Here is a 27,610-nt window from a genome sequence, read left to right as displayed (position 1 = left end):
CACATCATGCTCCCATGGGTTGTTTAAACTATGGACTAGTTGTGTCCATGAGCAAGTGCGCTGCCTCCCAATCACTCACTGCTTCAGCTGTTTCCAGTTCAGAAACCAACCCAGGAATGCCCTGTTCCTGGATTGTGCTCCGTGTCGTCTGAACCCAGAACTCTGGGTTTTTGAGAGAGAAACAAGCCAGAGTTTAACCCAACAACAAACAATACAGAGTTCCAGGTTTGGATGCCTTGGCAAATAACCCAGTAACGGGGGCATTCCTGGGTTGCTTTGCAAAGCGGAAGCAGGCGAATGGGCAGAAACCAACCCGCTTGCTTGCTTCCATGCAGTCACAACTACCCATGGTTTAAACACCCACGAGGAGGCATTATGTCTGAACTGGCCAGAATGTGAAGTGCATCCTAAAGCCCAGCCTGAGCCCAAGCCATCAGGTGACGTTGCATTAAAGGCCCCAACAACAGCTAAGGCAGTTGACCCACCACTCAAACACTCCCAGTCTCCATCAAATTAAGACAGACTGCAAGCTATGATCAGTTTTTCATTTTATTTCACATACCCTCTCTTCAACCTATCATTTTTCAAATGCACATAGCTATGTGGTTATGACAAAATACACCACTGAAACCAGAATCACCTACTTCAGATGCTTAATGAGATGGGGGTCTGAGCTTCTGCGATCGAGTTGTGGCAGAAACTCCACATTAACTGGAAAAATCAAGCCCCCACTCTCCCAACACAATCACACTTTCCATCACCAAAGGGGAAAATCACATTTAATGGTCACCAATTGTTTTGGTGTAATTTAGTCTCACTCCCAGCAATATAGAAACAGCTGGTACAATTATCACATCTATGGCAATGTGACAACAAAGCTAATTTTATGCACATTTGGTGGGAATGCCCCCTAATTATTTTTGGAAAAAAGGTTATTTGTGCACATAAAGGGTCTATGTGCAGTTTCACATTTCTATATCTTGTGGCTCTCTAACAGTTCTGCTTGGTTATGTAGTTGAACAGATAGATCCTATACAGAAAGAAATGGTTCAGAATCTATTAATTGCTGTTAGGAATTTGGCCGCCAAAAACTGGAGGACTAACACTATCACCACTTTGAAAGAATAGTAAAGTTTGGAAGATTGCAGAGATTACTTAGTTATGTCCATTTAAGAGGTGGTAGACAAAAGACTGCCTGTTTTTCTAATATCTGGTGCCCTTTTAATGACTTCATGAGGGCTAGGTACAATTTGGACATTTGAAAAATATGTTATCCCTAGTTATAATCAGATTAAGATGTAAAATTTGTCACCTTTTGTCTACATTGTATAATTGTTTCATTGTTTCACTTGTCTAACATACTTGCTAGCTGTTCTGAATATTTGATGAGAATGTTAAATAATGTTGACGCTTGGGTTTGTTTCTTTTTTCATTTTTGCATGAATGCTATAGGGTTTATAATGTGTGTAGTGAGTTTGATACTGGAAGAATGGGGACGAGTTCAGTGAGCTCCCACAGCCACATCTTATACAATGTGCTGAGTGTATAGAGACATGTATAGCCTAGCATAATAGGCAGCTTTTAGTTGTAGGCCTCTCACGTGAGATAACTGGCACCAAGCATTTACAGCTCCACAACGAAGATCTCACAGCTGCATGATCTCATTCTCTGAGATAAGAATGTTGTTTCACTCTCCCGTGAGAACCTGGAGCTGAGGCTCCCCTTCTCCTGGGGGGAATGATTTGTTTCCCAGCCTGTGTTTCTCATGACAGGCTGTGGAACTGAAGAGAGACACGTATAAATTCTAGCAGGATAGTTTGCTATTCGTTCACACTCTGGGAGAAAGAAGGGCTCCCGCCTGCCTAGAGACTGTAGGCCCTTGGAATGGCACCCTGTTGCATTCTGTGAATCAGTGCAACACCCAGTGACGCAGACTGTGATCACCAATGGAGGGGCATGTGTGAGCTTTTTTTTAAATTTATTTTTTATATCTGCATCCATATTATAACTGTGTATTCAATAAACTGTACGTCATTCTTTTACGCAAGTGGTCTTGTTTCATCTCGGTAACCTCAGAACCTCTTTGGACTGGGCCCTGAGTGGATCAGGCCTCCAGATTGATACAATGTGTATTATATTTCCTTATATATTATAATAAATATATATTATTTAAAAAAGAAATAGTAATAAAAGGAAGTTTCAGGACCAGTGAGATTACAAAATACATTCAATTCAAAACACCCACCTTGGAGTGGGTTTATGAGCCAGGGAAGAAAATTGCCCCCTGCAGAGTCTATACAATTCTCCCTCCCCTCCTGTAAAAAATATCCTGAAATATACAGCATCAGGACCCACTCCCCCACTAGTATAATCGCTTGTTCTGCTCCAAGTGTATCTGCAAGGCCACAGCACACACAGTGATATCAAGCAAACAGTGCGGTAGGAATACGAACACCTTCCATCCCATCAAAGACCCACTAGTGACGTCTCCCATTTGCTCTTTAGAAATTGTGTTGAGTCATCCATGTTATCTAAAGCAGAAAATAAAAGAAATTTAGAAAGTAAGATTTACAGTATGCATCATGCACTTATGATAGATAGGGAATGGGTTAATACAGACTGGCAATATTCTGAATTGTAAGAGAGAGCTTTTAGAGAATCTTTAACTGGATACCATAGGAATGACATCCCAAAAAACAAGATAGTACTGATTTTACATATATACTCATAAAATATATTTACTCTGAAGTGTATGTCCACTGAACTCAATAGGACATATTGACTGGAAAGTATGCTTAATACTACAGCCACAATCAGACCTGGGCCTGCTCTCTAGAAGTGGACATCCGGATTTTCATTTCAGTCTGTTGCTTCATGCCAAGGGTGAAATGCTGTTCTGGAAATGGGCATGCAGACTGTTTAGCATTCCCCGAAGAGTTATGGGGCTGCTTGCTCATGTTGGAGGGTGATCCCATTTGCTTCACAAAACATTCAAGGCAGAAGCGCCAGCAACTCACCTTTGGGTGACTTGAGGAGATTGACACAAGGTTCAATCTTTGTCCAGTCAATGTTTTCTTCCTCTGGTGGATGTTCCACCATCAGCTGGAACAATTTCACTGAGATGATGTCATGTTTGTCTAGGAAAGAAAAAATCAAGTTATGATACAGTTGGACAGCCCATCCCCCTTAGAGGCATAAGATCTTCCTCTCAGTACATATTTCTTAATAAAGACGGCTTTAAAGGTTCCAGTAATTCAGGGAACTGACCTATGCTCCTCTAGTATCCAGTTCAATAAAGCGATCAAACAGGTCCACTACACCTAACAATGACTCTACTTTAACTAAACCACCACATCCAAGCAACACAGCCAGTTCCTCCTCCGTGGCAAGTAGCCCTCACCAGAAAGATCTCCTGTACCAGCAGAAGCCCCAAGTAAGTAACCAGTGGGTAGCTGAACTCCTGCAATATCAAAGCAGTTTTTCCATTCATTTTTGTACTCCACATTGGTCATTGGGTATCATCCATTTAATTTGGTGTAATATGCTATACAGAGATTTAGAATTTATACAGCAGAGGAGTTTGTGTTTTCTGTGATAATTATGAAGTTCATTGTGACTGTTGTTACTTGAGATTTTAATTTTAGTTATAATAATTATGGTATCTAAGATGGTTATTTATTTACGGACTGTTTATGCTATGTATATATAGTTTCAAGCTATTTATTCTACCTATGTGATTTATGCAATTTATGTGACCTACAATTTTTATGCTATTTTCACATATTACTTGTAAATGGTTACTGATGCCATTAATGCTACTCTGTTTTACATGTTGCATTTATACCATCTAAATAACATTTGTGTCATATATACCATTTATATGAATGACTTCTACATTAGGTGTGATAATGATGTTTTATGATATTATTTTTATGAAATATAACTGAATTAAGTACAGTAGTTATGTAGCAGCCATATCGGGGGTCAGACTAAGTAGCCTCATGCAGTCTCATGCTTCATGTTCTTGCTGAGCTCTTTCTCCCTTGAATATATTGTTGTAAGCTGACGAGACACAGGAATTCCTTATCTTGTCAAAGGTCATACAACTGTATATCTTGTTCTCTGCTGTTCTCTTCTGTTCTCTCCTTATCATGGCTACCCTATAACCCAGTTCTTGTATTATAAACAATGGTGCTAGGAGGAAAAATGTTGAGGATTGCAACCCCATGCGGGAGGGGGAGGAGGAGCCGTTTCATATGTGTCACAATGTCTATAAAACCAATGTGCTAATGTAAATCGGGGCTTCTGGCTCTTTGGAAACGATTCCAGCCTTAAGCCCGCGCGTTAAATAAAGAATCTCTTTTTCCTTCACTCCGTGGTCTCTCTGACTCTGGGTTCTGCAACATAAATGGTGCCGTGACTCGGATGTGGCAGGCTCTGAGCCAGACAGGTGGCAGTTGCCTGCTCTTGATCGCCGCACCAGGAGGACGAGCTCGGCGCATGCCTCCCTTTCTTGGCGCCACCGACCTTTTTGTCGAGTGAATGGGAGAAAGCCTGCACCGGGATCGCCCAAACGGCAGCGAGCAGCAAGAGAACCTTGGGAAGCGGAGGAAGGAACTTGAGCCCTGCCTATATCGCAGCTGCAATTGAGTTGAAACCCACATTGGAAGCCTTCAAGAGAAAGGCAAGTATATGGGAAAAAGAGGGCCCCGCCTTTAGGGAGAAAGGCCACTGGGCAGAAAAAAAGAGGGCCCCGCCTTATGAAGAAGGTCAGTGTTGGTGGTATACGTATACAAAAGAACCTACTCCTTGCGGGTAGAAGGGGGGCCTGATCACACCCCCGAGTGGGCGCCAGTACCTAGCACGCCAGTACTCAGTAGGAAGCTGAGGAAGCTGGGGAAGCCGTTTTCCGCTCTGGTAAAAAGTGGGAAAAGTGGGTGGCAGGGACATATGGATGTAGTGGAGAGATTGATGATTGTGTGAGTGGCTACTGCGGTTTCTGACGCATACCGTTGACCGTCCGGGTGCCCAGGCCAGTAGCAAAGTGCGTGGTGTGAAAAATCCTCTTGTGTCGGCCAGTGAGACCCCTTACTCACTGACCAATTCCCATTCCCTAATTGTGTCTGTCTTCAATTTAAGAGGGAGGCTATGGGTGGTGGGGGAAGCAAACCTTGCACCCCCTTGAGATGTATGTCAAACAAAGAAATAAAAAGGTGTTTTTTTAAAGATTCAGAATAGAAAGAGAAAACAGCAAAAAGCTCAAGGTCGAGCTGAGAGGAAAAAAACAAGATCTGAGGCTGTTAATTAGAAAAATGTTGCAGGACAGTCTGGCTTTTAACAAAGCGTGGGAGCGTGAGAGTGTAAGGCCGAAGACGTAGCTGTTAGCCTAGCGCGCCGAGAGAGGGGGGGCAGGAAAATTGCCCACAACGTTCTGAGTTGTGCAACATCATCACCTCGCCTAATTGAGATGAAATCCCTAAGAAATGGAAACTGAAAATGAAGACCCAGAAGATGAAGGCAAAATAGAAAATAAAGGTGAAGAATCAGCCCCCAGAGCACAGGCTAGACCCCTCTTCGAGTGAAAAGTGTGCCATAAGACTGTCCCAAAGCAGAATGAAGCGGAAAGACCACGTTGAAGATCTCTGTCAAGGTAACCGTGTTTAGCTTTGAACTGTGTTAAAATTGCATAGAGCCTGTAGCTACTGACCATCAGCTATATGATTTCTGAAGAGCGTAACCATTAAGCTTTTGCCGTGGGATTCCCTGCAATGAAGAAATCTCACTGATTTGAGTGTCCAGTGTTACACTGCCTAAGTGTGTGTGCTAAAGAGACCGAGAAACCAGACAGCATGTTCCTGGCCAAGCCAAAATCATGCTACTGCCATGCTCCTGAAAGCTGCAATAAACTGTGTAAGCTGGGAGACCCAACCTGATTGAGAAGAAAAGAAGATATTGGAGCAACTGTCTTAAAAAACAATGAGATCTGTGTAGCTGGCTGGCTGACGCTGTCAGTGATGTTACAACTTTAAATTAAGACTGTTTTCCTGTTTGAGACCCCAGCGAAGAAAGCTGACCCGAGTTATTTGTTGCCCGTGCCAAAGCAAGAATTTAGCTGCCCTGTACCTCATCGTGTCCTGTTTTAAGCTTGGGATTTACAAATACAAACAAACTGAGAAGCTTGCCTTTGAAGTCCTGCAAATCACCCCACTGCCTCCCCGAAGATTAATGGCTGCCTGAAAAATGCAAGTATAAAGCGATGCCCATCACCCCCAGCGTCCTGAGTTTCGGCACTCAGTGTTTCAGTGCTTTTGTGTACCAGGTTAGAAAAGAAAAAAAAAGAGTAAGTTTTTAAAATGTCTGTGAGAGAACCTGACAGAAGTAAAATAAAATTTACAAAGGAGTTGCCCAGGTTAAAGTGTCACGGCTAGAGAGCTGAGCTGTGCCGCTCTGTTTAGACAGAGGCCTTGCTAAAAAGTTAAAGGCCCTTGTCTGTCAAAAGGGGTGTAGGGCCACACTTTCCCTTTTTAAACTGATGCAAAAGTAGAGAGCCTTTGCTGGAAACATCGCATCTTCATTGCCCAGAGCCTTCTCTGTTTGCCTCCATCATCATCTGGGCTTTTTAGAGACACTCTGCACATGAACTAAAATTTTAAATTGTCACAAACTTGCCATGGACAGTGCTATGAAGCTTTTGATAAACTTGAACTCTCATCGCTGTGGACCGTGTGTCTATGTTTGTAGTCAGCTCAGTGTACAGCAGGCTGAGTTTGATCTATAACTTTTAGATTTCCTTCTGCCAGAACTCATGCAGCATAGAGTTGCCGATGCAAAAATGGTGACCTAGAACTCTGCGTGTGTGGGTATGCCCGTCCCTTGATTTTAATGGGCCCTGAGCTTTCAGCCAGAAGACCAGTATGATTGCTGGATCTGCTCCATCATGCCTTACCATGCAAGAAGTGTTTTCCATTCATTGTGTTAAATTGCAGAAAAAGTTTGTTGTATATATTTTATGATTTCTTAGATATCATAAAGTATATGTGATATTTGCAGATTAGTGTTAGTTGCAACTCCAAATGATACTAAGTGTGGTTCCCAATGGATGACGAAGAGAAAAGACAAAAGCAAGTAGAAAAGAAGGAATAGAGAAAGTAGAAGACAGATAGAGAAGAGAAAAAGAAAAGGCAAAAGGCAAAGAAAAAACATTTATAAAAAAGAAGCGTGGCCATAGTTGCCCCCAGGGTAAATTAAAAGCAGCTGATTGTGCCTGGAGCTTATTACCTGGGGTAAAGTAGCCACAATAATGTAATAGTTCTTTAAGATAAAGAAAATCTAACTAGAAGGAGAAGAAGAGCCTATCCCAAATGTGTGTCATTGGGACTAGTGTAAGGCAGAAAAGTTTAAGTAAGTTTAACTTGAAAAAGACAAATAAAGAGACAAGGCTGGTGCATGGAGCAGAAAGTTTTATATAAAAAGTTTGAAACATGATCTGCAATACAGGCAGATCAGCAAAGAAAAAGAAAGCAAAAGAAAGAGAAAAAATTTGTCTTCCCATACTAATAAATAAAAAGTGTTATCAAGCACTTTGGGAAGCGAAGTTGTTTACAGGAAGCTGTGCCTGAGAACCAAACACTTCTAGCCTATGCTGAAAATGCTTGCTAGTGTTATGGGTAACATGTATAGTATAAAAACCCATTTAGTGCAATAGCTCGTGGTTCAGAGAAGCTGTCTGATCCAAAAATTAAGTACGCCTGTGTGCTGTAAGTTACCCAATAAAGTCTCCTTGTAAGTAACCCCCCCCTGCTGGAATCCCAAAACACAAGTTGGGCTAGAGCGCCTCACCCAGTATCAAACCCTGCTGTTAGAAGCCATGAAAGGCAGGTATAAAGAAGTCAATTAATATGACCAAAGTGTCTAAAGTGCTGCAAGGTGCCACCGAGGCCCCAGAGCGTACTTGGAGCATCTTTCAAATGCCTATCGCCAGTACACCCCCCTTGACCCAGAGGCCCAAGAAGACGTAAACGAAAAAAAAAAAAGAAGAAGACCCGGCAGAGGCAGAAGATTCTTAAAAAAAGAACCAGTGTGCCCAGTGTGGACAAGATGGACATTAGTGGCATGAATGCCCAAATAAAATAAATCAAATACACAAAGGAAAAAAAACCAAAGAGGCCAGAATGGGCGAAGAGGGAGACAGCTTGAGAGGGGCCGTGACATTGACTGTGAGGGGCAGTGACATTGACTTCATGATTGACACTGGAGCAGCATCAAAAGCAAGCAAACGTTAGCCTTAAACAAGAAGTCCAAACACTAAACAAAGTTCTTCAAGCCCAGCGTAGCTTTGTCTTAGAAAATAAGCCATTCCCATCACAGAAGTTCATCCTTTCCAACCAAGAGTTAAAGTATGAGTTAAAGAGGAAAAAATAACCCTTTGACTCCCAGATGGAAAGAACTCAGAACTGTCATACTTTCCACCCCCGCAGCTATGAAAGCAGCTAGAGTTAAACCCTGGATACATTGGACACGAGTCAAGAGAGCGAGAGGGGGAGAGTAGACTGTAAACAGAAATCCTGAAAATCCTTTAAAAATCATTCTGAAAAAGCAGTAAGAAGACTCAGGCTAGACCTTACTGTGGACACACCGGGAAACTGTCCCCCTGCGTACGGTCAGACCTGCAACTGGAGAATTGAAGAAGGGGACTAGACCCTACTGCAGCTTGCCAGGTGAATAGCTGCCCAGCGTACGGTCAGATCCCAAAGAAGATCAAACATGCGTGTTGTAGTGTTAGTAGTGTTGCATTGTGTTTCCTTAATAAGGTGCAAAAAGGGGGGCCTGCCCCTAGAAAAAGAAGTTTGTCCCAGTGATTTGCTGATAATTACTGGCTTCACCTGGCTAACATCACGAGAGTAAAACATTTTTGTTTGCCAAGAGGTATACCTGCAAACAGGCTTATTAGCTCTTGCCTAATACCTGTCTGTAGACATCCTGGGAACATTCAAAAAGATACCATGTTAAGAATTTATGGTGTAAGTTTAACTTATTCCCAAAATGCTAATTGGGGCGTGGTTGCAAAGATCCTACCCCCTACAGAGTTCACTCTACGCACCCCCATCATTGCTGAAACAAATGCTACGTGTGCACGAATGCTTAATTGTCAAAAATTTTCCAGAAAATATAAAGCTATCCCTGGCCCCCTTCCACTGAAATAAAATTCAAAACATATCTTTTAATGATGCCCACATACTTTTGCCTCATGGATGGTTTTAGACATGTAATTCCCGCACTTGGTCATTCATTCCTGCCAACTTGTCTGATAACCACCCATGTTGCCTCAGCCGCCAATTGAACTGGTGCCAATTCTTCCCCTGTAGCCTGAAAAAATCCGTCAATGGCAGCCTCGAGCACTCCAACTAACTAAAAATTGTAATAGTCATGTGCAGTTATATTCTGACTCGGAAAAATTGGCCTTAGCAATGTCACTGGTTAAGGTTCCAGGTTTAGCCTTGGCTGATGGTCTGGAAATCAACCGGTTAGCTTGCAGCTTAGCCAAATGCATAAATGCCACCTCACGAGCATTGTCCTTGTTAAATAAAAAGCTGCGTGATCTAAAAGGTGCAGTTCTAGAAAACAGAGCTGGTATAGATTACCTCTTCCTTCTTCATCATTTAAGTTGTGAGACACACCAAAACCTCTGTTGTTTTAACTTAACTGATAATGGCAATGCTGTAGATGAACAGATCAACAAGCTGCACAATATAGTAGCTAACAAAACAATAAGACAAAACAATTAGCTCAATTAGTTAACCCCTTGGCTTCCAGATCTTAGCTAGCTTAAAAGCATTGTTCATCCTAATTCTACCAGTATTGTTCATAAAAGTTCTGTTATGTCTCTGCGTTCCTTGTCTTATGCGCTGTTTAACCAATCTGTTTTATGTCTCAGCTAGTAAAACTGCTGCCCTCTATGCTCTAATAGCCCAACAAGAGGCTAAGTAATATGTATGTCACAAAAAGCTTTGTATAGTTATCAGAAATGCTATAATTGTAATGAAATTATGCATTTAAGGGGGGAATGTAGCAGCCATATCGGGGGTCAGACTAAGTAGCCTCATGCAGTCTCATGCTTCATGTTCTTGCTGAGCTCTTTCTCCCTTGAATATATTGTTGTAAGCTGACGAGACACAGGAATTCCTTATCTTGTCAAAGGTCATACAACTGTATATCTTGTTCTCTGCTGTTCTCTTCTGTTCTCTCCTTATCATGGCTACCCTATAACCCAGTTCTTGTATTATAAACAATGGTGCTAGGAGGAAAAATGTTGAGGATTGCAACCCCATGCGGGAGGGGGAGGAGGAGCCGTTTCATATGTGTCACAATGTCTATAAAACCAATGTGCTAATGTAAATCGGGGCTTCTGGCTCTTTGGAAACGATTCCAGCCTTAAGCCCGCGCGTTAAATAAAGAATCTCTTTTTCCTTCACTCCGTGGTCTCTCTGACTCTGGGTTCTGCAACAGTTATGACACCACATTGGTTTGGGTGAGGTGATTATATGTTTGCTAATATGGATATGAGTATGTGAAGTTTGTTTATGGTGTATGATTTGAATATTAAAAACAAACAAATGGATTGGGCTGCATGGTGTTTTCCGCAAATGGACCCAGAAACTAATCCACTCTTAAGTGCAGGTAAAAGTCCAGAATTCACAACAGTGGAATACATTCCAAGCTATTAAACTGACCATGGTACCTGCAGTAAGGCTTTCCTGAGTGTTCCATAGGGGAAAACCATCCCCATATGGATTCTTCTTTCTTGCTCCACGAATCTTGAAGTAAATATGGTGGTCCTGATCCTTCCAGAAGTGAGCCTAGAAAACAGAATACGGCAGCCCTAAACCCCTTGGAGAATGCTTCACAAAATAGTTCAACACAGGTGACCCACACAATTTTGGTAGCTAGATACTGCTGGTCTCATCCCACCACTTTTTCCCATACAGAAGCCACACTCACCACTCGGTTCCAGATAGAACCCTCTTTCCTGTGCTCACCAGGGCTCAGTTGAACATACTGGCTAGTCACCACTGCACTCCCTTGAGAAGCCCAGAAGGGCAGTGAGTTGGATTCCACCCCTAAAACACAGAAACTTTTCAAATGCTTCATCTGCCAAACTCCAATGGCTACAAGAATGAGAATCTGGACAACGGACCACCAGAGAACTTGTTGATTTGTGTTTTTACTGGTTAGCCGGAAGACCTCCTCTTGCCTCTGAGCAAAAGAGAGAAAAATAAAGCAGTTAACCCTCTTCCCAATCATAATCTAGAGCCAATGGGCTACTTTTTCACCATGAACTGATCTGGGACAACAGCTAAATCTGAAAAGCCGAGAAAACAGTACAATAATAAGTTACGTAGGCAGAGAACTTCCTCCAATAGTATTTCCTCTTAGAATGAGGTCTTTTCCCCCAAAAGCAGAACTGCATAGTACAAGCATGTACACTGACAACTTCCCTCCCCACCATTACAGTTCAGAGAACATTACTGGAGCCTCGTAGGAAGCTGCCTTATGCCAAGTCAGACTATTTGTCCATCTAACCCAGGATTGCCTACTCTGACTGGCAGCATCTTCCCAGGGTCTCAGGAAGAGCTGTCCTTCCCATCATCTGCTGCCTGGTCCTTTTAATTGGAGATACAAGAGAAAATAAACCTGGGATCTTCTGCATAAAAAGGAGGTGATCTGCTGGAGTCCCTCTCTCTCTTACCCGCTGGTAGTTCTGCTCTTTCTGGATCTGCTTCATCATCTCTAAGGACTGATACACACACAACTGCACCTTACTCAGCTTGTGTTTGGCTGCAATCTCTGCGTAGTCGATGGCACGGACCCCAGCCTGGATATCAAAGTGGACCCTCTGCAATGATGTGAGAAACAACAACAGTCAAACCTCTGGCCTACAGATACTCCCCAGGAGAAGAGGCCTCCTGAGCTGGTTTGGCAACTGAACCAGTTAACAAACCCTCCCTTCCACCATTCACTTGGATCCTCTTACCAGCATGCCTCCCGCAAAAAGGGAAAATTTTGAGGAATTGGAATGCAGACAGATCTGATGTTCCCCAGGTGTGTGTGAAATAAAGGTGAATCTGCCCTCTGAGCCATACTGCCGGGACAACATCACCTATGAAGAGAACAACAGAGATGTGAGAAAACCCAGTATCCCAAAAATATGTTTATGTTTGGGTTCCTGGTTCACAAAAACATAAGCAGTTCAAGTAAGGAGTTCAACGATCTTTCCATTCATCCCTCCTCCCCATGTATTATATATTAAACATCCAAAGTGGAGTCCATGCTTAGGACAAGTTCAACAGTGCAGTCAGTCTCAACCAACAGTATTCTGTCAAGCAATATATTATAAACCACAGATCCGCTAAGGGCACAATCTTATGCATATTTAGACAGAATTTTTTTTCTGTCTAAACATGCATAGGATTGCATCCTAAAGGAAGGATTGCACCTTACAAACAGGTGGAAGCTGTCAGAGGAAGCGTGTCTTCAGACTGAATATTTACTGCTATAATAGATCCCAGGACATAGTCTGAAGGCACATGAGGAAGCCACTTTGCTGAAGCTAAGCAGGTTTGGGTCTGGTCAATGTTTGGAGGGAAGACTACCTGGGAACCACATGTAGCCACTTTGAGTTCCATGATTGAAGAAAGGTGGGATATAAATGTAATAAATAAATAAATTCTGCTGTTGTGACAAAGAGACAGCTTTTCCATCGAAAGGGAACAGGAGAAAAATATGACAGCATACCATTTGCTACAAATATTATTAAATTAAGGCACAATCCTATGCATGCTTAGACAGAAAAAAGGCCTACAACTGTCAGCATGCTCCAGCCAGCATGTTGTAGGCCTTGTAGGACTTTTTTTCTGGCTAAGCATGCATACAACTGCACCCTTAATCTCTCAAAAACCATGCTGCTCAGGCTCTTCTTTGGGGATAAAGGTGATGGCCTGTTTAACTGTGAACTCTATACACACACATCACTGGCACTCCATCACGGTGAAGCAGGCACAGCCTGAAGACTCTGTGCAGAAGATTTCTGGATAAAGCGCAGTTTGCCCGTGACTTCCACAAAGCAAAAATCTCCAAATGGTTTTTAGCTACCCAAAACAGACTGTTCCAGAAGCATCTATGCAGTAAGCCCAATGCACTGACACTGTTTCCACAAAAAAGGGAATAAAGGACCAGAAATACCATTCTGCCTTTTCATCCCAGATCCAGTCGCTGTGTGCCTGAATGACAAATGCCAGACAACAGCACAAGAAAATGCAACTAAAACAAAAGCTTTTGTAGCACAGCCATAACACTCAGACAGGGGTAGGCAGAAGGTAGATCATGATCTACTGGTACACCTCTTGCAAAAGGTGAGCAAGGTTTTCTGACTTACAATTGTCTAACAGCAGCAACAAGTAAAAAGTCCCCCTACCCCTCAACTTAGGTTGCTGAGAAACAACACTTGGGGTACCAGCTGCGGAATTTTGTGTGGAAGGATCTGTGAAGTTGGTTCTGGTACCGATTACAAATCCTGAACTGAGCATGTGTTCAGAGACACCTTGTTCCTTAATTCTTAGCGTACGCCCACCTGCCTGAGCCACTATTTTGCACTTGGCTCTGGTTGGTAAACCTCGGGGTTCCAAGAAAAAACAAAGTAGATCCAACAAGCCCAAAGTCTGCCCATCCCTACCTTAAGCCAGGGGTGGGCAGACTTCACGCTTGCAGGATCTTCTTTTTTTCCCTAGAACCCTGAGAACCACCAACCAGAACTAAGTGCAAGACATACATTTGGAATTAAAGAATCCTTAGTCCTGAATTTGTTGCAGTTACCAGAACCCATAGGAAGTCACAGCACTTCCATGCACAAAAATCCACTCCTAGTCACCCAGGTAGGAGTCTTTTCATTGTTGCCTTTGTTAAACAATTAGGGATAGGAAATCCTTGCTGATCTACTTCAAATCACAGAGATCTACCAGTAGATCTGGATCTACCTACCCATCTATGCCTTAGACTGTGTACTTCTCCCTATGTTTTTTAGCAGAAATGTTGTATGGTTTCACCACACACCTGCCCTTAGAATGAAATACACACCAGAACAAACTTCTGGGCCCACGTACCTTTTCATAAGGGTCCTTCACTTCTACAAACATGCCCAGGCCAGGAGGAATGGCAAGGTACTCTAGTTGCTTATCAAACAGCTGCGTCCTGTAATTCCCTGTGATGCAGAACACAGCATGATAAGAGGAAAGCTGGCCAATGAACAGATTAATCACTTGTTTCTAAACATAACCCTTCACCATCATCTACACACATTGGGACAGATGTTGGGACAGATGAGGTGGTGTCCACCTAAACTCCAAAGCCCTCCCTACCCCTGGTTAATTATGGCCCCAAATCCCAAATGGACTCATGACAGGCAGATGCACTACTGCACTTGCTTCTCCCTGCTCGTGGACAAGAGTGATAGCCTTTTTCCTTTTCCTCAGTACCACAGGCGCACGTTGGGTGCATGCTCAAAACATCCCCAACAGTCTTCATGGCCTGGAAGGAAGCTGTGAGGTAGGGAATGGGACTGTCTGCTTCAATGCCATATACAGGCATAAATCAGCTCCTCCCAGGACTCACTGGAATGGGTGAATACATAGTGCCATGAAGGGTGACCAATGGACAGTCATGGCTGCCTGCCTCATTTGCACCTGCACATCATACCAGTTGTCCCCTAATCTCCACGTTACCATGTTGGAGAGAGTCACAGCAAAGCAATGGATTTTTGGATGCTCTTAGAGTTTGCTGCCGATACTTACTCCTGAGTAATCCAGTCCTGCTTACTTATGAGTAGCCATGTATAATTTGGACTTTTGAATTGTGCTGCTTCTCACAGGTACTTTGGAGTAGGTATGCCAAAGGGTGGCTACGGTGGGAACGCTTGTGCAAAGAGGCAGATTTTGGATGCTCTCAGAACTTGCTGCCCATGCTTACTTCTGAGTAATCTAAATCTGGTTACTTCTGAGTAGACATGCATAAGCTGATTTATGTAGTGTTACTTCTGAGTAGGGTGGGCTAGGGGATGCTTTGTAGTGGACATGCAAAAGAGCAGATTTTGGATGCTCTCTTAACTTCCTCCTGGGTTCCAAAGACTGCTTTTCTGTGTGGCTCTGCGTACGGCTGGCTCACCTATGAAGTGGGGTGAATCCCTGGCCTCAGGCAGCAGACTGGGAGGCGCAGTGAATTGTGCGCTCCCACCACTCACCAGGAGGGCTCCACATTGCTGCAGCACTGTCAGGTGCTCCAGAAAGTCCCGCCGGCCCTGTTCACCTGCTGCCACAAATGCCACAGCAGGCGAGCAAGTGACAGCTCTCCAGAGCAGCTACCCACTATCAGTTTCGCTCTGGGAATGTTCTCAGACCAAGACGAAGAACAGGCTGGAGCTACTCTCTGAGGGCAGATGGGCTTTTCAGAGGTGCCCAGACTCAAATGCCCGGCTCTGAAGGGGTCCTGCTTTAGAGTCCGGTATTGCCTGGCTGGAGAGGTGTCCAAGGAGATGGCCTGTACTATAGGCCTGGCTGAAGAGGTGTCCAAGGAGATGGCCTGTACTATAGGCCTGGCTGGAGAGATGTCCAAGGAGATGGCCTGTACTATAGGCCTGGCTGGAGAGGTGTCCAAGGAGATGGCCTGTACTATAGGCCATCTCCTAGGACCACCCCCCACCCCCCAGAGCAGCCACCCAGTCCTCTCTTTAGGTAGAGCTTCATGGATCACTGCCTTGTTGTGGCGAAGGGGCTTGCGTAACTCAGTGAAGCCATAAGCTATGCCGTGCAGGGCCACCCAAGACGGACAGGTCATGGCAGAGAGTTCTGACAAAATGTGGTCCACTGGAGAAGGAAATGGCAACCCACTCCAGTATTCTTGCCAAGAAAACCCCATGGAACGTATCACAAGGCTAAAAGATATGACGCCGGAAGATGAGCCCCTCAGGTCAGAAGGTGTCCAATATGCTACTGGGGAAGAGCAGAGGGTATTTCCAAGTAGCGCCAGAAAGAGTGAAGCGGCTGGGCCAAAGCCGAAAGGACACTCAGCTGTGGATGTGTCTGGTGGTGAAAAGAAAATCCCATGCTGTAAAGAACAATATTGTTTAGGAACCTGGAATGTCAGATCAGTGAATCAAGGTAAGCTGGAGGTGGTCAAACATGAGATGGCAAGATTGAACATCGACATCTTGGGAATCAGCGAACTAAAATGGACAGGCATGGGCGAATTTAATTCAGGTGACCATCATATCTACTATTGTGGGCAAGAATCCCTTAGAAGAAATGGAGTAGCACTCATAGTCAACAAAAGGGTGGGAAAAGCAGTACTGGGGTACAATCTTAAAAATGATAGAATGATCTCAGTACGAATCCAAGGCAAACCATTCAACATCACAGTAATTCAAGTCTATGCCCCAACCACTGAGGCCGAAGAAGCTGAGGTTGATCGGTTCTATGAAGACCTACAACACCTTCTAGAACTAACACCAAAAAAAGATCTCCTCTTCATCATAGGGGATTGGAATGCTAAAGTAGGAAGTCAAGAAATCACCGGGATAACAGGCAGGCATGGCCTTGGTGTACAAAATGAAGCAGGACAAAAGCTAATAGAGTTTTGCCAAGAGAACATGCTGATCATAGCAAACACTCTTTTCCAACAGCACAAGAGGCGACTCTACACATGGACATCACCAGATGGTCAATATCGAAATCAGATTGATTATGTCCTTTGCAGCCAAAGATGGAGAAGCTCCATACAGTCAGTAAAAACAAGACCTGGAGCTGACTGTGGCTCAGATCATGAGCTGCTTCTTGCAAAATTTCGGCTTAAATTGAAGAACGTCGGGAAAACCACTAAACCGTTCAGGTATGACCTAAATCATATCCCTGATGAATATACAGTGGAGGTGAGGAATAGATTTCAGGGATTAGACCTGATAGACAGAGTGCCTGAGGAACTATGGACGGAGGTCCGTAACATTGTTCAGGAGGCAGCAACGAAATCCATCCCAAAGAAAAAGAAATGCAAGAAAGCAAAGTGGCTGTCTGATGAGGCTTTACAAGTAGCTCACGAAAGAAGGGAAGCGAAAAGCAAGGGAGAAAGGGGAAGATATACCCAACTGAATGCAGAGTTGCAGAGAATAGCAAGGAGAGACAAGAAGGCCTTCTTAAATGAACAATGCAAAGAAATCGAGGAAAACAACAGAATGGGAAAGACTAGAGATCTCTTCAAGAAAATTGGAGATCTCAAGGGAACGTTTTGTGCAAAGACGGGCATGATAAAGGACAAAGAAGGCAGGGACCTAACAGAAGCAGATGAGATTAAGAAGAGGTGGCAAGAATACACAGAAGAACTATACAGGAATGATCTGAATGTCCCTGATAGCCATGATAGTGCGGTCACTGAACTTGAGCCGAACATCCTCGAGAGTGAAGTCAAGTGGGCCTTAGGAAACATTAGTAACAACAAAGCTAGCGGAGATGACAGTATTCCAGCCGAGCTATTTAAAATCCTAAAAGATGATGCTGTTAAAGTGCTGCATTCAATATGCCAACAAATCTGGAACACTCAACAGTGGCCACAAGACTGGAAAAGGTCAGTTTACATTCCAATTCCAAAGAAAGGCAATGCCAAAGAGTGTTCAAACTACCGCTCAAATGCGCTCATTTCACATGCCAGCAAGGTGATGCTCAAAATCCTACAAGCTAGGCTTCAGCAGTATGCGAACCGAGAACTACCGGAAGTACAAGCTGGGTTTAGAAGAGGCAGAGGAACTAGAGATCAAATTGCCAACATTCGCTGCATCATGGAGAAAGCAAGAGAATTCCAGAAAAACGTCTATTTCTGCTTCATTGACTACGCTAAAGCCTTTGATTGTGTGGATCACAACAAACTGTGGCAAATTCTTAAAGTGATGGGAGTACCAGACCACCTTACCTGTCTCCTGAGAAACCTGTACGAGGGTCAAGAAGCAACAGTAAGAACCAGACATGGAACAACCGATTGGTTCAAAATTGGGAAAGGAGTACGACAAGGCTGCATATTGTCACCCTGCTTATTTAACTTATATGCAGAGTACATCATGAGAAATGCCGGGTTGGATGAATCAGAGGTCGGAATTAAGATTGCTGGGAGAATTATCAACAACCTCCGATATGCAGACGATACCACCCTAATGGCAGAAAGCGAAGAGGATCTCAAGAGCCTCTTGTTGAGGGTGAAAGAGGAGAGTGCAAAAGCTGGTTTGAAATTCAACATTAAAAAAACTAAGATCATGGCATCTGGCCCCATCACTTCCTGGCATATAGAAGGGGAAGAAATGGAAGCAGTGACAGATTTTACTTTCTTGGGCTCCAAGATCACTGCAGACGGTGACTGTAGCCATGAAATTAAAAGACGCTTGCTCCTTGGGAGGAAAGCTATGGCCAACCTAGACAGCATAGTAAGAAGCAGAGACATCACCTTGCCGACAAAGGTCCGTCTAATCAAAGCTATGGTTTTCCCAGTAGTAATGTATGGCTGTGAGAGCTGGACTATAAGGAAGGCTGAGCGCCGAAGAATTGATGCTTTCGAACTGTGGTGCTGGAGAAGACTCTTACGAGTCCCCTGGACTGCAAGGAGGTCCAATCAGTCCATCCTAAAGGAAATCAACCCTGAGTGCTCATTGGAAGGACAGATACTGAAGCTGAAGCTCCAATATTTTGGCCACCTAATGCGAAGAGAAAACTCCCTGGAAAAGACCCTGATGCTGGGAAAGACTGAAGGCAAAAGGAGAAGGGGACGGCAGAGGATGAGATGGCTAGATAGCATCACGGATGCAATGAATATGAACTTGAGCACGCTCCGGGAGAGAGCGCAGGACAGGAAGGCCTGGCGTGCTATGGTCCATGGGGTCACGAAGAGTCGGACACGACTGAACGACTGAACAACAACAACAACAATGGAGGAAGAGCGGCCACTCCAAAGGAAAGGTATCTAGCTCTGAGCACAGGCGATCTCTTTGGACACCTCTCCACTCAATGCCTGGCTCTGAGGAAGGACCCCCTCAGGGCCAAACTTAACGTTCTTGTGTAAACATGTGCAGCCACAATTTGGATTGCAACCCTGGCAATTCAGGAGGGGGTTTTACGTTTCTCCACTCCCGTTTTCGTGCAGAAATTCCACCCTCCCGGGGTGGGAGGATAAAAAAAAAGTCTGGCTTTGGAGATGGTTTTTCTTCTTTTTTAACCCCCCACACAAGTGGCAAGGGCGGTGGGGGGGGGGGTTCCTGCCCAATAATAGGAGAGAAGGAAACTTAAATCCCCCATCCTGAAGCATCACAGTTCCAATCCAAAGAGGCACCACATGCAGTTACATACAACTGGGGCAAAATGCTGTTTGGCCGTCAAAGCCAGATATTGCAGAACAGCGACTCTCTCAGACCCGCGCCTGCTATTTTCGCCCGCCAAAGCGGTTCTCCGAGCCCACCCTAGCCCCATTCAGGAAGGGGCGGGGGGTCACAGCAGTGGCAGCAGCTGCGGGGGCGGGGGGCTGCTGCCAGGGGTCGTGGCGGCGGCTCTTCTCCTGCCTCAGGCGGCCCGAGGGCTTGCACCACTGCTGGCTCTGAGAATAGCACTACCGTTATTATTAGCGTCACTCTCATCATCCCGCCCCACACACTCAGCTTTGCAGACGTGCTCTCGCATATCCCCTTTTGCAATGAATCACCGCCGTCGTTAACGACGGTTATGATAATTTGTGTGGATTTCCCCCACTGCTTTGCACTCAAGATCTCAGAGTACTGAGTCGCCTTGTGCAATGGCGGTGGTTGCTGCAACAGGTCAATATGGATCCAAAGGGGCGCTTTTGTATGGATTCCCTCCTCTTCTTGGCACTCACGATCTGAAAGTTCGGGTCGCCCTGTTCCCCCTTTCTGTGATATGGGCTGCTGGGGATTCTAAAGATTTCCCAGCTTCCGGTGACCCGCCGTCCGCCCCCAAGTGCGCACCAGCCGCCAATGCGGAAGCATCCGCCTCTCCCACCGCGCCTAAGCGCGCCGATCTCTTCCTGGCCGGCAGCCCCGCCTCGGCTCTCTATTGCCCGCAGCCCCCAAACCGCCCCCCAGTTCAGTGCCCCCCCAGCTCCCCCGCCCGCCTCCACTCCGGCCCCCTCCCCGCGCACCGATGACCATGGTCTCGTCCGGGATCTCCTCGACGAAGCACTTGCGCTCCGTCTCGCCCAGGTGGAAGTACAGAGCCCACCCGGGGGACGCCAGCCCGGCCACCAGCGCCAGCTGCCACAGCACGCTGGGCCTGCACCCGGGAGCCGCCATCGCGCCGCGCCTGCCGCCGCCGCCGCCGCCGCTCGGACTCTCGAGCCACGTAATCGCTGGAGCACAGGGCTGGCGGCGGCGGGACTACAACTCCCAGCGATTCCCAAAAGCATTGCAGCATCAGGAGGCTAGGCCGCTTATGTGAAGTGCTCCCCACGCCTGAATAGCGGGGGCGTTATTATGCCATTGGCTATGAGAGGTTGCAAGTCGAAAGCGGAGGCGTCAGACGTAGGACTACCCCAGGCGCTCTGCAACGCGTTCGCCTGCACCCCCCCCCCCCCCGCACACCCGCCCCTCTTCCCCGCCGGCTGGTCCGCGAGGTGCAGTCCTCCGGTTCAAGCTGCACAGCGACATCCCAGTCTTGAAACGATCTTGATTCTGTGGCTTGATTCAGTGTTTCTCCACTATCTTTGAACTCGGGAACAGAATTCTAAATTTACTGAACAGAATTGAGAATCGGAGCTCTTTTTCCCCACCCCAAATATCACTGTGGCATTCCGTCACTACAGTTAGGAACATAGGAAACTGTCACTACTGCCCATCTACTCACACTGACTAGCAGTGACTCTGCAGCATTTCAGAGTTTTTTCCAGCCCTAACTTGAGATGCCAGGGATTGAACCCTGGACTTTTTGAATGCAAAGCATGTGTTACGCTACTGAGCTACGAGCCTTCTTAGATCTAGTTTGTGGATTTGCTTATGGGTTGTTAAGCAGGGCCACCTGCTACTTATGGACTGGGCCTACAATATGAGAGACCTATGGGCAACTATGATATAATGGCCTTACTGTTGTAGGACAAGCACAGAGTGCTAGCATGTGCACATAATGGCTGACAAGCCTACATTCCTGCCATTGACCTGGTTCACACGTAACAGCAATTCCTGGGTGGTTTAACCCAGGAATTCATAAAATCATAGAATAGTAGAGTTGGAAGGGGCCTACAAGACCATCGAGTCCAACCCCCTGCTCAATGCAGGAATCCAAGTCAGCGCATCCCTGACAGATGGCTGTCCAGCCTCGTCTTGAAGGCCTCCAATGTGGGAGAGCCCACCACCTCCCTAGGTAATTGGTTCCACTGTTGTATTGCTCTACAGTCAGGAAGTGTTTCCTGATGTTCAGCCAGAATCTGGCTTCCTGTAACTTGAGCCCATTATTCCGTGCCCTGCACTCTGGATGATCAAGAAGAGATCCTGGCCTTCCTCTCTCTGACAGCCTTTCAAGTACTTGAAGAGCGCTCTCATATCTCCCCTCAGTCTTCTCTTCTCAAGGCTAAACATGCCCAGTTCTTTCAGTCTCTCTTCATAGGGCTTTGTTTCCAGTCCCCTGATCATCTTTGTTGCCCTTCTCTGAACCCTCTCCAGTTTGTCTGCATCCTTCTTAAAGTGTGGTGCCCAGAACTGGACACAGTACTCCAGATGAGGCCTAACCAGTGCTGAGTAGAGGGGAACTAGTACTTCCCGGGATTTGGAAGCTAGGCTTCTATTAATGCAGCCCAAAAGAGCATTGGCCTTTTTTGCAGCCACATCACATTGTTGGCTCATATTCAGCTTGTGATAGACAACAATTCCAAGATCCTTCTCGCTTGTAGTGTTGTTGAGCCACATATCCCCCATCTTGTAACTGTGCCTTTGGTTTCTTTTTCCTAGGTGCAGAACTTGGCATTAATCCCTATTAAATGTCATTCTGTTGTTTTCTGCCCAGCGCTCCAGTCTATCAAGATCACTTTGAATTTTGTTTCTGTCTTCCAAAGTATTAGCTATCCCGCCCAATTTTGTGTCATCTGCAAATTTGATCAGCATTCCCTGCACCTCCTCCTCCAAGTCATTAATAAAAATGTTGAAGAGCACTGGGCCCAGGACTGAGCCCTGCGGTACCCCACTCATTACCCTTCCCCAGTTTGAGAAGGTCCCATTGATAAGCATTCTTTCAGTCCGATTCTGTCGCCAACTGTGGATCCACTGGATTGTTGTCTCATCTAGCCCACTTTGAGCTAGTTTGCTCATCAGGATATCATGGGGCACTTTGTCGAAAGTTTTGCTGAAGTCGAGGTACATTACGTCTACAGGATTCCCACGGTCCACAAAGGAGATTACTTGATCAAAAAATGAGATCAGATTCGTCTGGCAGGATTTGTTCTTGACAAATCCATGTTGGCTTCGAGTAGTCACTGCATTGTTTTCAAGGTGCTTACAGATGGATTGCTTTATCAACTGCTCCAGAATTTTCCCAGGGATTGATGTCAGACTGACTGGTTTGAGGCTCCCAGGTTCCTCTTTTTTTACTCTTTTTGAAGATAGGGACAACATTAGCCCTCCTCCAGTCATCTGGCACTTCACCTGTCCTTCATGATTTCTCAAAGAGAATAGACAGTGGTTCTGAGAGTTCTTCTGCCAGTTCCTTTATTACTCTAGGATGCAGTTCATCTGGCCCTGGAGATAGGAACTCATTCAAAGGAATTAGGTGTTCCTTGACCATATGCCTATCGATCTCAAGCTGCAATCCTGCCCCTTCAGCCTGTACTACACCTTTGCCAGGGGGCTCATAGACCCTCTTTGGGAGAAGACTGAGCCAAAGTAGGAATTGAGCACCTCTGCCTTTTCTTTGTCTTCTGTTATTTTACCATCCTTATTTAACAGCTGAACAACCATTTCTTTCCTCTGCCTTTTACTATGCACATAGCTGAAGAAAGCCTTTTTGTTGTTTTTAGCATCCCTCACTAACCTCAGCTCGTTCTCAGCTTTAGCCTTCCTGACACCATCCCTGCAATTCTGTGCTACCTGCCTGTACTCTTCCTTTGTTACTTGGCCTTCTTTCCACTTCCTATGTGTGTCCTTTTTTGTTTTCAGGTCATCTCTAAGCTTTTTGTGAAGCCACATTGGCTTCTTCTGTTGTCTTCCACCTTTTCTTCTTGTTGGAATTGTTTGTAATTGTGCCTTGAGAATTTCCTTTTTTTAAAAGCTCCCACCCATCTTGGACTCCTTTTCTCGTTAGCGTCGCTTGCCATGGGACCTTCCTGATCATTGTTCTGAGTTTAGTAAAATCAGCTTTCCTAAAATCCAGGGTACGCGTTTGACTACACTCGGCTTTTGCTTCCCTTAGAACCAAGAACACAAGTGCAACATGGTCGCTTTCCCCCAGAGTTCCTGTAACTGCTACTTTATCCACTAAGTCATCTCTGTATTGCTAAGGATGAGTGGATGAATTGCTAAGGATGAGTGCGCTGCCTCCCACATGCTCGTCGCTTCCACTTTCAATTAACAATTTTCAATTAACTCTTAAACCCAGAGTTTCCAGGTTCAGACGTCACGATAACAAACCAGGAACCGAACATACCTGGTTTGTTAATTGAAAGCGGAAGCAATGGGCGCATGGGAGGCAGTGTGCTCACTCACTCCTGGTTGGCCCTGCCAACCCATGGCTTAAACCAGGGGCGTTGAGAGGTTCTTAAAAGATCCGGGGCACAGGCCCATAACACAAATTTGCATACACACAAACACACACACGAGTCTAAGCACACGTCTAATGTGTGTGTGTGTGTGTGTGGTGTGTGCATGCAGTGTGCTTGCATGTGTGTATAGATTACATACATACATAAGAAGTGTGCACTGACCCCCAACCCCACTTCAACTCAGACCCCAATTCAGCATTTTGGAAAACATCCCGCTTCTGCTCGGGCCAATTTGTAGTTGGACCACTTCAGCTCAGCACCAAACCTGAGTCAGTGTTTGGAAAAATGAGTCTTTATGCTTCCTGTTGACTACCATGGGAAATTAGAAAGAAAGAAAAAGTAACTTTTTTTTCTTGGTCAGAACTGGATGGTAATTTCAGGCATAGTAGCCCCCTAGAAGGGGATTATACCTGCCCAATGTCAGATAAAAAATAGGTGTAGGGTTTATATTTTGATTTTCTTTTAAAGGGAACTGCCAATAACATATTTATTACTTGGAAGAAGTGGATAAAAAGTTCAGGGTTCATTGCCCCATCAGAGGAGATAATGTCTGCCAATTTTCAGAATGATAGCCACACGGGTTTTTGTGCAAGGGTGGCCTTGACATTTTGAGGTTTCCAAAAGAGGACATACTTATCTCCCTATGTTCCTTGTGGGCCATTGTTCTGAAAATTACAGAGAGCCTACAGTTGTCTCTAAGTAAGAAATCAGCAGAGTTTCAGAAGGATAGGTGCAGCAGTTCATGTGGAAGGGGAGTTCTCCAATTTGGGGGAGGGAGTGATTGCTTTCACTCCTTCCTCAACAGTTTTTAGGTAAATTTGTATGAAAATGCACAGGTCATTAGAGGTGTCCCCCAGGCAAGAAACTTGCAAAGTTTCTGAAGGATATACATGCCTGCAAATTTAGAATTACTAGAATTTATTTACATTTCACCAATGTTAGCAGCAGGGGAACATGGGTGGGAAAGTACTATTGCACTCATGTCCTGCTTGTGGGTTTCCTATGGGCATCTGGTTGGCCACTGTGTGAACAGAATGCTGGACTAGATGGACCTTGGTCTGATGCAGCACGGCTCTTCTTATGTTCTTAAATATAGAGTGCCTCTGAACATGTGCAGAATGTTTTTCTTTTGCCACATTCCCCCCTATCAATTCTATTCCACTCCATGCAACCATCCCTCCTCATCCAACCATCCTCCAGCAATTCTTCATCGAAACAGATGTCTTGTTTTGTGCAACTCCTCTCTACCTCCTCCTCGTTATGCACAAGCTCTCATTGTATCTTCTTCCCCACAACTTCATTAGTGCCAAGACTTCACCAGGATTCAGCCAATGAGTCTGTTTTCAAAACTAGGGCTAAGTTATGGAGCCCTAGTACTAAGAGTGCCTCTGAGCATGTACTAAGTGCCTTTCCCTCACCACTGAAGCTAGGGTTCATGCGAAGAAAAAAAAAACGCAAACCCACCGATGACAAAACATGCATAGGACTGAGCTGATAGGGTAGTCAATTCATTAGACAGAATTGGGTAGGCACTGTATGAAGCCTGCAGGACCATGCTCACAACTCAGGACTTATTTCTGAGTAAAAATGGAGAACATCAAGGTGCAAACCTCCTGGCAAAAGTAACTTGTGCTGCAATCCTATGCACTTTCCTGAGGGTAAGCCTCATTAAACATAATGGGATTTCTCAGCAGGTATACATAGGATTGCATAAATTAGCAATATTTATCTCCCCTCCACTTAAGAAACAAACCAAAAACTCCTATTTTTTACATTAGAACTTTCTGTCCATAGGAACACATGAAGCTGCCTTGTACTGAGTCAGGCCCTGGGTCCATCTAGTGCAGAATTGTTGGTGCTGACCGGCAGCAGTGGCTCTCCAAAGTTTCAGGCAGGATTCTTTCCTAGTCCCACCTGGAGATGCTGGGGGTTGATCCTGGGACCTTCTGCATGCCAAGCATATGTTCTACCACTGAGCTACAGTCCTTCCTATTGCTGGACAATGGCAACTGACAAACAAAACAGCCTCAGATTTGTTTCTCTGTGACTATGTGAACCCACTCTTCTCAAAGATTTGAGGAGAAAAACCAACGCTTTTGTCTGTTTGTATAAAGTCAAATACAGCTCATAACTTCTCTTGCCCGCCTAAGAGAATTCTAAGAATTCCCCAAGATATGCTCTGGGTGGAATAAAGAAGAGAAAGGATAGGGGAGGGAAGAAGAATGGTGATTGGAAATGTGCGCAGGAGTGGTGGGTAGAAAGAATTCCCTAAGCCAAGTGGCTCCTTTCAGAGAGGTAGTACTTCAGAGGAATTTAGGAGGCTGTGGAGGGTTTATAAGGACTGCAGTACTTAAATGAACTTTATGAGGTGAGGTGGTTGAGGGCTTTTTCTAGCTTTTTTAAAACTGTAGAACCGATTTAAAAGCCCCAGCAGTTTCTCAGTCATGACGCCACATAGTCCTAACCCTCCCTTTGGGATTATTTGAGTCCTACAGCTATTTAGGAGAAATTAAAGTGGAGGGGGAGAAATAAGTTTGTGGAGGCTGATTGGCTCCTTTTCTGTACTGAAGCTACCAAACTTCTGCAGAAGCCAAAGGTTCCAGTTTGGGGCAGTAAAATCAGATGCGGTGTGAAATACCAGTATTTCACATGGAGCTCTTTCTTCCCTTCCTTCTCCCTCTTCAAAATTTCATTGCAGGCAAGCTCCCAAGAGTGGGCAGGAAAGAGCAGAAAAGTAGGGGGAAGAGAGATTTTTTGCACCTCAAAAAAAAAAATAAATAAACTTACACCAGAGATTAGGGATAGTGACCTCCTAATGGTCACATTAGACACCTTCTGATTAGGATCTCTAATCCCCTGGGTGACTTGACAGTTTTTACTTTTTGTTTTAAACTTTGAGAAAAGGAAAATGTATGCATGGCTAGTGCAAAAGCCACTGGACCCAACTGTCTGAAATTTGGCAGGCTCAGTCATCTCTATAGGGGCTGCCAGGTCCCCAAATTCCATGAACATATGTGGAAGCACAAAAAAAATATAGCTCTTTGCTTTGACACATTTTCTTGAAAATAGCATTTTTTTCCTGTGATTAGCACAAAACCCACTGGACCTAACTGCCTGGAATTTGGCATATTCACTCAGCAGCATGGGGGCTACCAAGCCTCCACATTTCATGTATTTATCATACAAACTCAAAAAGTTATGGCTGTTTTTGTTTTCCAGTGCAAGTCAATGGGAAAATGTAAAAAAAAAAGGCAATTAGGACAGCTGAAAAGATCCAGGGCCCGTGCCCAGGACAACGCCCCTGGTTTAAACAACCCATGGGTTGTCGTTACATGCAAACTAGGCCAATGTCTTGTACTAAACCCAGGGAGGTGCAAACTTCAGTGTTGAGAATCAGTCTTCTAAACTGTAGATTTAGGAGGGTAATGGCCCTGGTTAAAGTTACAATCTCCTGAGTTTTCCAACTAAAACGTGAACAGTTAACTTACTTATTGCGGTGTTGTGAACCTAAATGAGCTAAAAGATTGTAAAGCTTTCTGCACATTAAAAATGCAGTAGAAATATATTGGGGCTTCTTTTTTCTTATTGAATTCCTTACATACCTACATTTTTAAAAATTTAATGAAGAGGATCCACCTTCTACACAGTATGTGAAGAAGCAATGCATGCATGTTAAACCCAGCATGATCCCAAGCCATCAGGTGATTACACATTGAAAGCCCCAGTAGCAGCAAATACAGTTCACTCATTCTCAATCTCCATTAAATTAAGACAGACCACCAGC

The 27,610-nt window shown here is 44.9% G+C and overlaps 1 protein-coding gene across 2 annotated transcripts; it reads right to left on the bottom strand.

Annotated features, from left to right (window-relative positions):
* Positions 1–1,437: 1,437 nt before the first annotated feature.
* LOC146354646 (transmembrane emp24 domain-containing protein 9-like) lies at positions 1,438–20,491 on the bottom strand. Of its 2 annotated transcripts, none has more exons than XM_084839447.1 (8): positions 20,227–20,491; positions 14,157–14,254; positions 12,032–12,157; positions 11,747–11,893; positions 10,999–11,253; positions 10,739–10,856; positions 3,018–3,137; positions 1,438–2,531 (listed from the first exon to the last, which is right to left on the bottom strand). In XM_084839447.1, the coding sequence occupies exons 1-8, from the start codon at positions 20,375–20,377 to the stop codon at positions 2,467–2,469; spliced, it is 1,080 nt and encodes a 359-aa protein (XP_084695573.1). In that variant the 5' UTR covers positions 20,378–20,491; the 3' UTR covers positions 1,438–2,466. The 2 variants fall into 2 exon arrangements, 1 of the variants encoding a protein (XP_084695573.1); XR_014788458.1 differs by having other exon boundaries at positions 1,988–2,531; positions 10,731–10,856; positions 20,227–20,462.
* Between the last annotated feature and the right edge of the window lie 7,119 nt (positions 20,492–27,610).

The sequence above is a fragment of the Heloderma suspectum genome, chromosome 2 (genome assembly GCF_057233095.1).
Source record: "Heloderma suspectum isolate Gila_16-S chromosome 2, 16-S_ref, whole genome shotgun sequence".
NCBI lineage: Eukaryota > Metazoa > Chordata > Lepidosauria > Squamata > Helodermatidae > Heloderma > Heloderma suspectum.
This window is presented reverse-complemented; position numbering and strand designations above follow the sequence as displayed.